Below are 14,522 nucleotides of genomic sequence, written 5' to 3'. Positions count from 1 at the left end.
ATCTATGCTAAGCTATGCTAAAAGTGTTATCACTTAGCGTCTAGTGTTGTCTAGAACATAATGTCACATCCGAGGTTCTGTTAAAGATTCAAAATGCAATACATAAATCTAAAATGATGACACAGAAAGAAAATAAAAAAGCAGCATAGTGCAATGCAAAAATGCTTAAAAGGCAGCTATCGTTGTAGAGAGCTAGCAAGGCAGTTTGCTAGTGTTTGGAACAGAGCTGATAAATGTTCCTGATGGTATACATAAGGTCTTTTGTGACTTAATTTAAGTTGGAAGGTGGTTTTTTTCTGTTTCAACAATTTAAACATCGGCGCTGTATAGCCTACCCCTGTTAGTCAACTAACCGTCGACCTGAAGAGACTAGATCAACCCAATATTAGCTTATTAGGCAATAAAAGGCGCATTATTATCAAGTAGATTCAAGATTCAAGTAATGTTTCAAATGAACAACTACTAGTCACAAATATAAGTCTTTTTTTTTTTACTTGATGGTGTGAATAAGTTGATATTACTTATTATATTACTTCCTTTCATCATCATATGTAAACTTCATAAAAGGCCATGCGGAAGCGAACAGCCGCAAAAGGCCCCTACAAACAGTGCTCCCTTTATACAAATAACATTTTTGGCTTTTACTGTCTCACCTCTTTTTCTGTTCGTCTAGTCTAGTCGTTAAAGATATCGTCTGTTCATGTTTAATGGCGGTGTCTGCAGGCTAACCTCTGGGCTCGGGCCAACGGCCAGGTGTGAGGTCGCGGCTCCTGCTTTGGAAACAAAAATATCCCCGGGGGATCAATCAGTGCTGCTGTTTGTGCATGTTTGTGTGCGACCCTGATCGACCACATTCTAAGTGCTCAGCCACGATACGACATCTGTGAATCACATGCCTAGTGGAGCTGTTGACATCATCTGTGTGCCAGAAACATTCAGCAGCACTATCACAATGACCTCAGGGAATAGGACACATGTATATAGGGAATAGCATGTCATAACAGTAAGAGAATTGCTTTATTGTTCTTTTGGATTTTCAAACGACTGTCCTTTTAGTTTTATTTTTACATATGAGTTTAGGATTGAGCCAAACGCACTGACTTGCATAGCACTTCTATTCTTTGGCATGATATGCCTATGTTATGATATGCTTTGGGTATGATACACGGAGCAACTTTTTGTGCAATGTTAACAGGCAACCAGATGAGACAATAATCTACAGTTACATTTTTGACTGTGCCCTGTTGTTGGCAGAATCACAAGTGTTATGAACAACGTATATGTTAAAGTTAAAAGAAATGTTTTATTAGTATTTATTGATTATTATTATTATTATTAACTTAAATGTGTGTAACATTGGTTTGAGCTATTGCTGTAGTGACCATATATAAAACCTTTGAGAAGGTTACACCGAAATTGTGCTGAAATTTTGCAACATAGATTGAGTTTTGTAGAATTCGCTGTGAAATGACTTCATGAAAGCATCAGTGAGAATGGGTTTCAAATCTAGACACCAATCACTACTGAAATTATTAAAATAGTTTTTATGAACTGAAATAAAATGAAAAATAAATAATGAAAATAATTAATCTTTTTTTAAGTAATAATGCTAATTGAAGAAGAAAAATCATTAAACTAAAAATAAAGATAAAACTAATAAATAACACTAAAGTATGTAACACAATTATTAAAATGTAAAACTAATAAAAATTAAATAAAAATTAAATTGCGCTAAAAAAATAATAATAAAGTTTAAAATTGAATTAAATATATACATATTTTAGCAAATATAAAAATCCATTGCTATAAATAAAAATGAAAAACATATTTTGTAATGTGGTAAAAATCTAATTTTTAATGCTATTTACAGTAAGTGCTATTTATACTATTTATTGCAAGTAGTAATTATGTGCACCTCAGTATTGAAGTACATTTTAAAACAGAATGCAACTTACTTGAGGATAAATGTTCATTTTAATTCAAATTATTGAATGCCATGCTTAACACCCTTATTGGGACAATGAAGGCCTTCATACACCCACCCAAATATTTTCAACTTTTTAATAATTTCCTTCATTTTTATTGAAAATAAATGCTTTTCCTATGTGATTTGGCATTTAAAAAGGGAGAAAAAAATTGTCAGAGTGCAGTCAAGTCAAAATAAGACTGCCATACATTTTAGCATCTGCTCCACTGGCGCTGATGTTGAATGACTGGTGTTTTGTAATGATGACTATCCCAGTCACACTTTGGTGGGCTGAGTTAGTGTAAATAGACTTTGCGTTAAAAAAATTGGTTGTTCAACATCGTTAGGAATCAAATCAGTGCTTATCTGACTGTAGCGTGTTTATGCAGGAAATCCCCACTTCACTGTACTGTAAATAATTTCTTCACTCTGAATCAGCCTGCTTTGCCCCAATCCAGATCATGTCCTAAAAATGTAAATTGCACAGTGCTGTCCTCAGATCAGATGTTCTCACGCAGACTCTGGAGTTAGCTATTAAGTTTAACCTGTGCTAAGCAGAGATATGTGGCATCCATCCAGAAACACTGGGCCATCTGACTTGTTTCACACGATTCAGTCTGAGTCTGGCCTCCAGCACAAAAGCTGCACCTGCTTTTTGTTTATTTCGGGAGCGTTACGTAAGGCAATCAGTACAAATGACGGTTCTGTGTCGAGTCTGTGGGACCTGCGCTGAACTGAATTTAGGCTGAGCGCTGCCTCGGGAAGCAAGATGTCATGTGGCGTTGGTCTCCCGAGAGATGAATTATTAAATTGTTTGCGGTATCTAATTAGACTGGATTAATAGTTTTCTAAAGAATGTCACACCCCCATGAAATTTGTTTGCCTCGCTGCTCTAATTTAATGCGAAGAAATATTTAATAATGTACTGGTCGCTCTTTTCCATGTAATTAAAGCAAAAAAAATAGCTTTAAGCTTCTCGTGCACCGTAAATGTATTCTAAAAGTAGCCATTTGATAACGTTATGTAATGAGCCAAATGTTTTCGAAGTTCATCCAGTTCACCAAAGAGCTCTTAATGTTTGGTTAATGATTTGAACTGATAACGTTCGGTTATCAGCCTGTGACTGTAGGTTATTGGACCATTCCTTGAACTGTTTCTTTCAAATTTCTTCAAGAGAAGTCCCTCTGTTCTGAGAGTCATGTAACACAGCCTGGAAGTTGTTCTCCCGCCCCTGCACTGTGCCTGACCTCTTGTATCCTCTCAGGGAAACCACAATTTCTCCTGAAGCCAAGCCCAGCAGAAGCCATGACAAAAACCCAACAGACTGTTGTTAATGGAACATGAGAAAGAAAGAGAGAGAAATAGACAGTATATTAATGGGAAAGAGTGCTTAATGGAGGGAAAGAGAAGATAAAGGAGAGATGTGACAGCATTATAGACATTCTCCCAAAGATGTCGATGATTGTTCTAAATAGTAGGAAACATTTTTCAGTTGAAGAGTGCATTGTGACCATCTTAGTGAAAAATTAATCAAAGATTATTACAGAGAATTAATGTGCTTTTGAAAATGTTCAGTTGTTTTTAACTCATCACTGACAATGACAGCACAAATTATGTTTAGCTCATTTTAAATTACAGTCTGTCAGGCATAACATATTATATAATTCAAGTTCATGTTCTGGAGTCCATCTCTGCCCCCAGCGACCCCTTCTCTGTCCTCTGTGTCGTTCAGGAAGTATAATCAGGAAGCCACAGCAGACAGGCCTGTGTTGTAATCTAGTCCACATCCCTTGATTCCACCAGATGGCCGTCCTCTTGTGTCTCTGACCGGAGAGGAATTTGCTGCTTTTTTTAATATTGCTTAGTCCCCAGCTCTGAACAGTTTCGCTTTCTGAGAGCAAGAATCACTATTACTAAACCAGCAACCCTTCGCAACACCCTACAACCTATACTCTTGCATGGAGAGAAATATTAAAGTTTTGTGCCATCCTTCATTTTAAGGTGTCTGTGTTACAATAAATTGCTTGAAATTAGGCATAGGTTTCTGTTATTACTATAGTAATTGCATGTAACGTAACAGTTTAATTTTAATTAATTTAATTCAAATTAATTTAATTAACACAGTGGACCGCGTTTACGAAATTAACATATGAGTAGGCAGGCTGTCTTTGCTGTGCAAAATGCTGAATTTATTAATATGGGAACAAGTGGTGGTTACGATTAAATATCATGTCAAGTCTTATGTCGTGCGCACAAGTTTTTGAGTTAAGGTTCTTGCACACTGAGGCTAAAATTTTCATATATGTTTTAAAAAATGTATTCGTCGTCCTTTCCAATGTTTGCTACGGATGCAAAAACATTTTTTTATGACGGAAGCAGTTTATTGATGATTGTCACATCGTATTTATTTTTTAGTGAGCAAAAATTTGTGTATGCTGTTAAATGCCACTATAGCATATTATTTTGTTTTTCATTCTTATTCTTTTATGCATACCGTTGAATTTTAAAGATTTGTTTATATACACATATAACATACTGTAATTGTTTGAAGTTACAAGTTTAATGTCTGTTTTTGGAGCGAGATCATTTTCTCTTTCGTGAGATTACTTCCTTCATTTGGTTGGGTTACATTTCTCCATGTCTTAAACTTTAGGGGCGAGGCATCTAAACTAGGGCGTGATATTCAAATGATAATTGCTTTAAGCTGCAACATTAATACAGCGTGATCAGCGGCATATGAATGTTTTATGAATCACATGTCATGAGTTTGGAATCACCCTGTCATGAGCTGATTTGTGCAGAGATAATACATAAATGAGTAGTGTTTTAAAGTCTTAACATAATTAATATTGTACTGAATATTGTTGAATACTTCAACTTTAACTTACGTCATCGCTTGATCTAGTTCACAAAACAGGTCTTGAATGACCGGTTCTGACTGATCAGTGATACTGATACTCTAATGACTGCTAGTTGACATGTAGTTGCGAAGTTACCAAAAAAGTCTAAAATAAAAATAAAATGTTCTCTAAATATTTTAACATTGCACTTTTTTTTGCACTGTTATGTGCATAATTAAACCAGTAGTAAAACTAGTAACGTTTTTAGTATGTCACATCTGTGCAAAAATGTTTAGCTAGATAACACTTTTTTTTCTCTCACTTCAATAAGACATCCTGTTATAGTTCTACATGTGCAAACCGACTAGTGTTAGACTAGCTGTAGCTGTGCGCTAGTGTTACAGCAAAGCAGCAGTTGAACCATATTGATTTCGGTGAGGTCTCAGCGCTGCACATTACCCGACTGCATACGCATACATGCGTTTGACACACGCAGGGTCTGCCCGTCACATCAATATCTGCACGCCATCGTGTTCTGTCGTGTGTCAGCACCAGTGTGGCATTGCTGTAAATGAACAAAGTGCGTGTTTCTCTGCGTGCTAAGCATTGGCGGTTTAGCCCACAGCGTTCTGCCGTCTTCTCTCCTGTCATGTGCACACACATACGCATGCAGGCTTAACTGTGTATCATATCAGTGTTTGTCCTCCATGGCTGTGCTGAGCTCTCTGGGATAAGTCTGCCTGGCCCGGATCTGTGCTGCCGAGGAGCTATAATCACATCCTGTTTAATAATGAGTTTACTCTTAATCTTCATTCCATTCTCAAATATTGAACAGGCTGGGTGGTTTGCTGATGATATCAGAGCTTTTAGGCCTGATCACGGATCTTCTGTTCTGATCGCGTCTTGTGACTGTGTGGATCTTTGTGTGTAATGGCATAAAGACAAATGAAACAACTCAAGATATATCAGCACTCAGTAAATTATTGTTCACTTGAAATGAAGGGTTTGTAAGGGTTTGTTCTGACACAACAATTTTTCTGGGTTTTTGCTCATAATGTTTGTGCTGGTGCCTGAAGCTTACCTTAATTTACAATAGCAGTTTTACCTGTAAAGGGATTATTTTTTGTTTCCTTTTTTCTATTAGATATGTGCATCGTTTATGACACATTCACACATTTAATCAGTGAATGCAACTAGAATGATACTACTCTTTCAGTATCAGTAGAATCCATTTTGCCGTTTATAACTGGAGCACAGAAACTTTATCTGATGTGATATTTAGGTCCAACAGTTTTAGGATACCTGTGTGTGGATCTCCCTATAATGTTCTAATGTTGCCATCTTTTTCATGACTTAGGAACCAGTGTTATTTTTGTACTTTTTAGATGCTGTTATACACTTAAAAATAAAGGTGCGTAAAAGGTTCTTTACAGCAATACCATAGAAGGACCATTTTTGGTTCCACAAAAATCCATTCAGTCAAAGGTTTTTCAAAGAACCATCTCTCTATTACCTTTGTACAACCTTCTTTCGCCACAAAGATCATTTTGTGAAACAGAAAGGTCCTTCAGATGTTAAAGGGTTACTCCACCCCGAATGAAAATGTTATCATTAATCACAGTAATCACATTCCAAACCTTTAAAATCTACGTTCGTCTTTGGAACACAATTTAGGATATTTTGAATGGAAACCAGGAGGCTTGTGACCGTGCCATTGACTGCCAAACAATTGCCAATTTTGGAAATATTTAGTAAAAATAGTGTTTAAATACATGAGTGTTGAATTGTTGTATAAATTAATGCCACATTTGCTATAATGCTGTTATGCGGGAAAGTAACCACTCTTTCCTTGTGTTACATGCTTAACTATATCACATGATTTAAATCATGAGGAAAAAAACTTTTGGGGGCATTCACGTTTACCCACCAGGAGATTAAACATAATGAAACACTAATTCCGTAAGGATAATTAATTTGATCAGTTTGATGTAAGGGTATTTCATGCTGTCTGTCTGTCCGTCAGATTGGAAATAGAAACACTAATCCTTATTTAATGTTACTTCCATTTCAGAACAAATGTAGCTGGGTAGTCCATATTGTTTTTGCTTTTCTGACCATAACCAGCACAAAGTTAAAGATTATGTGTGTCTGACTGAAACGCACACATGCTGTTTGTTTCCTGCATAATCAGTGTTTAAATACTTTCATCGGAATCCTTTCCATCTGAGTCTTTTAACAACTGCTTCCTGTTTTCTTCTCTTTCACTGGTCCACTAGCTGTAATGTGTTTTACGTTCAGCGATGACCTATGGGCCAGTGGGATTTCTTTGTTAACAGAAAGTGGAACAAAAATATCTTATCTCAGGTGGTTTAGATAAGAACTCAAATTTACATGGAAGAGCTATTATTGCTTGTCGTTGTATCATGTTGTGTCTGGTTAGGTCTTGTTGAAACAGGTCTTTCAACAATCAACATTCAGCCCATCTGTGACTTTCATGGGAAAGATGAAAGTAAAATAACAAGAGAGTTTAGCAGGATGGTATTTATGCCATAAGTTTTAGGAATTTTGCATGTAGGCATTTGCCTTTAATGTTTTGGAGTTGACAACTTTTTTAGGCCCGTGAGCCTGTATTTTAATATTGTTTAGTAAACTTTAGTGTGTGTTAATATTTAGAATATTTTGTCATGTGCTTTTTTATGTAGTTTTCTTTTTTTTGTAATTTTAGTACTTAAACATATTCAGTTATTTGTCAATGCAACATTTCTTATTTTGTTTTGTTTGTTATAGAATGTTAATAGAAATATAATAATTATGTAATTATTCTAAATCATTAGTTAATCTTATGAAATGTATATGCATTTTGTAGGACCTTCATGGACCCTTGGTCTTACAGAACTCTCATAACATCTTTTATTCATTAAACAATCTGTGTTAAATGTGTCTAAATTAACTTCAGTTAAAGTTTGTTTATCACTTCTGAGATCGATTTGGTTAACACTGATTGGTAAAACTCTCTGGATCTTGTCTTACAGAGGGGCTTTTTCTGAGGTGATGCTCGCAGAGGAGAAGAGGACAAGAAAACTAGTGGCGATAAAATGCATCCCGAAAAAAGCTCTGGAGGGGAAAGAGAACAGCATTGAAAATGAGATCGCCGTGCTCCACAAGTGAGTCACTGAAACAGCTGTTTCAGTTCATTTACGGATGTGCACGACACACACATACACACACACACACACACACACATTAAATATCACCACCTACTAGCTGTATGAAGAGTGAGGCCCATAGTTGTAAAGTCCATTAAGATCTTCATCTATGTGTAACAGCCGTGTTATCTCAGGGTGAGAGGACAGTAAGTGATTTGTGCATGTGTTAAGAAGCTCACGTTTAAACCTCTGGAATCGTAAAGCTCTGTGGGAATGACTGAAGCCGGAGCAGCCAACGCTATTTTTAGTGTCTGGGTTGCCCGGGTTACCACAGGCAAAGAGGCACAGTGTTCGCAGAGAGATTTCAGGCGACGTGTGAATGGGGAAGCACTCACAGCCTGCTGCAAAGTCACATTTCTCGACAATGCCGCTGGCACCGGTGAAAGGGCCCTAGACTTCAACTAGGGTTTTAAAAATCACATGCATCTTCATTTATTTAACTTTGTTGCAAAACCTAATTAGCTGTCCTACTCAGGCAACAAATTTAAAACACCGTGGCTTTCAATGTAAAGACTGTTCTAAAAGGTAGGCTTACTTTATTTGTTGCCTTGTAACTTACTTTTGGCCAAAGAAAAGAAAAATAATGAAAAAACTAAATGTACTGCTACATCGCAAGTGAGCCCAAAAATTTTGATGGCAAACATGTTGAATTTTTACTGTGCTCTGTATTTTTATGCAAATGAAAGTTGTGAAAGGTCTTTTCATTTGTACTGGGACATACAGTATGTAGGTCAATTACTTGGTTCCATCCATTAGCAGCTGATTGGATGGAGGAAAAAAAATCTTGCAGTTGATTGTAGGAGAGTGGTGGAATTTATTCAGACAGAATTAGTGGTGCATACAACATCATAGAGAATTCTATAAAAAAAAAATCTGTCCAAGGTGGCAAAGTGTTGAGTTTTTGTAAATTAAATTAGCATAAATACTTCTCAAAAGTTTGTATTAAGTTGGCAAGTCTTAATTATGACGTCGGGTGTTTTGTCATTTTGGCTGGAGCAAGATGGCAATGTACCTTTTATGTTACCTTTACCAAATCTTTGAAACACCTTCTTTTATCATGTGCAAAAAAAAAAAAAAATAATTCACAGAATTTTTTAAATAAATAAAATACATTCTAAGAAACTAAAACTGCCAGCATGTTGTGAAATATCTTTGTTTCATTCATTCATTCATTCATTCATTCATTCATTCATTCAATTCATTCTAATTCTTTCAGTAATCAAGAAAACTGTTCACTCTGGCCTTTTAAATCAATGCTTTACATGATTTATTCAAAATGCGAATTCATTCAGAAACGAAACACTGCTGTGTTGCTCACATAACAATTCTGCTGTGGCTTTATAGGTAATATTTACGTCTGCAAAACTGAGCAAAAAATGGACAATATTATGTTTAAAATATAGCAGAGTATTAACTTATTTACTTACTTATTAAGTGTTATATAAAATTACATTTGCACTCATGGACATAAACAACACTCAACTTATGTGGTATTGCTCTTGCTGCTCGTGTGATATCACTTATCATGAATTTTAGACAAAAACCTCATACAGGGGCATTTTTGTCCCCGATATCTTAGAGCATAACTGTAAATATATAAGAGCAGGCCGTTTCTGCATTAAAATATTTTAAACACATTATTTTTCGTAACTAATTATTGTATTAGATCTACATTTTATAGCATATTTTTAGATGAAAAGAAACCCATTTAGTTAATTTTAACATACCATAAAGAAAGATGCTGCATACATTGCATTAAATATGATACCCTGATACACCCCCAGCTCAAAGACTTTGCAATTGAACAGATTTTCTACCTTTTTTTTAACATGTGCTTTTTCATTCAAAGAAATGTACAGTATCTTACTACTGGGAAATTCCCCCAGTCTTTGTCACCCACAGAGATGATACAGCAGGACTGTGATGTCAGCATTGTGTAAGACATCCAGATTATGTCACTGAAACTGACAGGGTGTCCTTAAGGAAAGACATGCACGCTGATTTTACTGCACACACCAGAGCACAGGACATTCTGGGACAGCTTCAGGGCCATGCTGTCAGCAAGTGCAAGATCTGTATATGTACTTTGGAGCATATAGTAATTGGGAGTGTTTTAGATACTCTGAAGCATATAGTAATTTGCAGTAGTTTAGATACTCCAAATTTAATTTTGATTGATTTATTTAGATGATTTAACATTCATGTAGTGAAAATTACATGTAGTGAAAGTGAAAGTCCTAAAAATGTGCGTAATAGAACACTAATATTACCATTGAAGTTCAAAGTACAGTATACAGTTTACCATACTTGCGAGTATATCTCTTCTATATTCATATGGTAATATCTGCCTGAACCTTATATCAGATGGCTACGCTAGAGAAAAACTAGTCTGGATCTGTTCGCAAGGTTTATGTACCTAATCTTTAAAATATATTTTGAGTTTAGTTTGAAGCTATTTAGATGTATTAAACAATACTATGTAAAAGTTCATTTTACAGTGTCCTTGTTACACTTTTCTTGTGTAACCCTTAACCAAACCTTAACCATAAACCCTTGTACTATGTGTTATAAAACATTGAAACATTGAAAAATGCACATTGTCTTAAAATGTACTCGCCTTTAGGCCATCCAAGATGAATTTGTTTCTTCATTACATCACTTGCTCACCCATGGATCCTCTGCATGAAATGGGTGCCGTCAGAACGAAAGTCTAAACAGCTGATAATAATGCATGTATTTAAGGAAAATGTGTTGTTTATATATTAAATATATTGATATATATGATATAAAATACAAGAATATAAATATATAAATGTATATATACGTGTAAATATAAAAAAATATATGTACGTGTGTGTATTTACATATACATAATAAAGATACACAGTACACATGAATATATTATATAAACAAAAACTTGTATTTTTGACGTGATTATTCATGATTAAACATTTGACAGAATGAGCATGCATCAAGTAATCAACCTTTTTAACTAAAAACGAGCCATCTTTCCATTTCCATAAATCCGAAAAAAGTGGATCACTTGTGGATTATTGTGTTGCTTTTATCAGCACTTATTCTGATGCATTGCAGAGGATCCACCGGTGAGCAAGAGATATAATGCTAATTATAGGCTACATTTCTCCAAATCTGTCTTGATGAAGAACCTATCTGCATCTTGGATGGCCTGACGATGAGTAAATATTCAGTTTTGGTGTGAACTGTTCTATTAATATTACTGAGTAAACTGTTCTTTTGATAGAACAGGAATACTTTGATCGACGGTACTTTTATGTGTAATTACACTGTAAAGCGGACACCTAAAAAAAGTGTAACCCAGTACTCAAATTAACTAACAATAATAACCTTGCTTTGGAATCGTGCCATCTCTGACTGCCCACGATTGTGTGGGTGTGAGTGGTGTGTAGTTTAGAAGAAGTCAAAGACGAGGCCACCACTACGCCTGAAAGGGGAGGAGGCGAGAAGGGGAGTGGGTGAATGTGCATGTAGCAGACAGGAGAAAGAATGGGAATGAGTGGAAGAGAGACTCTGTGACTCATTCAGGTGCTTCTGTCGTGTTGTATTGCCAGTGGGGAGGTGTGTGGGATTCCCGGCTCAATTAGAGCCCACTCATGCCACACACACACACACACACACTCATCCAGCCCTTCTGTAAGTCAATGAAATCAGCTGGGCTGTTAACCTCTGTGGGGGCAGTGAAGACTGAGACTGAGGGGTCACAGAGGAACATGTGTGACATTAGTTTATACGTTCTTCTTTTTACTCTTCTCTGTTATGCACTAGATAAATAAAAAAATCCACCCCCTCTTAGACTTTAGTCAGAATAGACGGCATATTTAATTTGAATGAACACAAGGCTGTGTGGGAGGGAAGTACAGTCTGTTCAATATGTCACAAGCTGCATTCTGGGTTTCAGGGTTCCTACGCAGTGTTCACTGCTCCCTGCACTGATCAGACAATTTCTGAAAGATTTTTTTGACGTAATTTGTTCATTTGGAGTTCCCTGAAACATCCTCCATTAAGAAATGTCAGGAGATATATATGTGTGTGTGTGTGTGTGTGTGTGTGTGTGTACGTATGTATATATGTAGATATATATTTAGTTTATTTATATTAATTTAGTACATAAAATGTTTATGTACTAAACATTTAGTCCACAAGACAAAAAAATGTCTGAAAGTATTAAAATATTCAACACAAACATTCAAAAGTTGGTTACACTGAGTACTGTTCTTCAGAAAAATCCTCAATGGAATCTTCATTTTTCCAGCATCTTTCGCTGATGCTCCAAGAGAAAGCACCATGTATTGAGAGCCAGGTGGTGCTTTAAAGTTTTTTTTTTTTGTTTATTTTTTGAAGATCGAGGTAAATTGTACTTAGTTTGTCTTACAGGAAACAGTTTTTATCAAAATGTTTCACTTTTGTATAATTTAATTTTCAAATATTGCGTTGCTTCAATATTGTGATCCATCTCAGAGCTGGATAACTTTTAACTTTTTAATTGAAGGGTGTTTCGAAATCCCCATGGATAAAAAAATGGATTGGGAAAATACTTACGGAAGCAGTGAAGGCAGCGGATTAAAATAATGATGATGAAACGCTTTTCTCCACACTTTTGTGAGATGTTTTTCTTCGTCTCGGTACGAGTGCTTTGCTTGTGCCAGCTGCTCTGGAAATGTCACATTATGTTGTTGTTAGTAACATGTCTTACACTATGTTTATAATAGGCATGAGACATTTGATGGAACCAAATGAGAGCTCTCCCCCTCCTCCTCTGTCTGGTTTTCCTCTCGTTCTCTTTCTCAGTCAATGCACACAGGCCTGGTTTCATATGTACGTCGCTATAAAGGCAATGGGAAATCTGATTCCGGATTCCTTTGGTAAATATTTATGAAGCATCTCTGGGTCAGTTTAACAATCTAGAGCATTGTGGAAATGATTCGTCTGGATGAGGAGAGATCTGGTGTCAGAACATCTCTCATGGAGACAGACTGATTAAAGCTGTTAACATGAGCTGTGAAGCTGCAGTAACACAAACACTAATTATAACACTCCATGACACTTTCGGCTCCACCCAAACAAATTTGCATGCTGTGTATCAGTTCTGTGCCTTACAGGAATATTTCAGGTTCAGTACAATTTATGCTCGGTTGGCAGCACATGTGGAATAATGTTGTTTTACCATAAAAAATACTTGCTGTTTCAAAACCATATGCATATTTTAGTGTGATGAAGTTGCTTAACTAGCATTTCATGTGTGTGTGTGTGCGTGTGTGTGTTATAGAAATTTTTCCAACGTTTTTGCCATGGTATCGTAAAACAGAAAAAAAAACAGAAACCAGTAAGGATGTATTAAGACTAGATATTCTTGGTTTAACGTGTTTTTGTTTTATTTTTTCTCTCTGTTCTAGGATTAAACATGCCAACATAGTTTCTTTGGAGGACATCTATGAGAGTAAATCACACCTCTACCTTGTCATGCAACTGTAAGTGATTGATCATTCATTTTAACTTTGCTGTCTCCCCATATTTTCATGCTTTCCACATGGAGTATGTGAGCCGACCTCCAAACAATTCAGCTATTATCTAGTGCAGCTGCTATGTGCTGGTTGCCATTTTTAGCTTCTTATCTCAAACTCATCCATTTCCGTGACTTAAGCTCTCCAAGTTCAGATATTGTGTGGCTTTTATGGTAAATGAATCCCTAAAGATCTCAAAGTTGGCCTAAAGCCAACTTTTAGAGCATCTGTGTTCAAGAAATAAAAATAAAAAGGCATTATTGCAATTAATATTATGTGGACATTTAGGTCCTAAACATTCTCTGCATAAGTATATGAATGAAAAATGCTTGCCTTGTATTCTATAATATTTCAGAATTCATCCTTAACACAAGAATGCAAGAATATGTTGCATTTTCAGCCAGAGGGATCGTCATGTTTTAACAAAGTATACTTGCGTTAATGAGTTTACTAACATACTAAAATGAAAAAGAGACCCAAAAATATGTTTTACCTGTATTTTTAGTTTTTTAAATGAGTCACAGCGTAAAATTATAAAACTGAAATATATGACATGCTATATATTTAAATATATAGTGTGTTTACGTTATAATGTTACGTGTTTAAGGTATATATTTTAAAGACAACAGAAGAGAATATGAAATTCTGCTAATTAATTCCCACTTAAAAAGCCCTTTTAATTTCAACTTGCTGCATTTAATGTAAATTTAAAATATAATACATTTAATGTAATCATTAATAATGTCCAGTTAAGTGTCTGAAAACATTACATTTAGTTCACACCTAATTATAGTCTTTTTATAGTATATTATTTCCATAATAAGTACTCTTTTTCACCAAAGGGTATAGTAGGTTTCCGAAATTGTGGTCATCTCAGAAGCAGCATGTTAAAAGCAAGTCAAAGTAACAGAGAAAAAAGTGTTCCTGCCATTTTCTGTGAATTGGAGATCTACTGATAGACCACACAGAG

General features: G+C 35.6%; 1 protein-coding gene across 2 annotated transcripts in view; it reads left to right on the top strand.

Moving 5' to 3' along the window:
- camk1b (calcium/calmodulin-dependent protein kinase Ib) overlaps nt 1-14,522 on the top strand; it is a 40,610-nt gene that overhangs the window by 17,279 nt on the left and 8,809 nt on the right. For both annotated transcript variants that reach the window (XM_043252373.1, XM_043252372.1), the window contains 2 exons: nt 7,839-7,970; nt 13,445-13,519. In XM_043252373.1, coding sequence (XP_043108308.1) covers nt 7,839-7,970; nt 13,445-13,519 — 207 coding nt within the window. The remainder of the gene's footprint in view (nt 1-7,838; nt 7,971-13,444; nt 13,520-14,522) is intronic.

Source organism: Puntigrus tetrazona, chromosome 11 (assembly GCF_018831695.1).
Source record: "Puntigrus tetrazona isolate hp1 chromosome 11, ASM1883169v1, whole genome shotgun sequence".
Lineage (NCBI taxonomy): Eukaryota > Metazoa > Chordata > Actinopteri > Cypriniformes > Cyprinidae > Puntigrus > Puntigrus tetrazona.
Note: the sequence above shows the minus strand (reverse complement) of the source record. Positions and strands in the feature narration are given on the sequence as shown.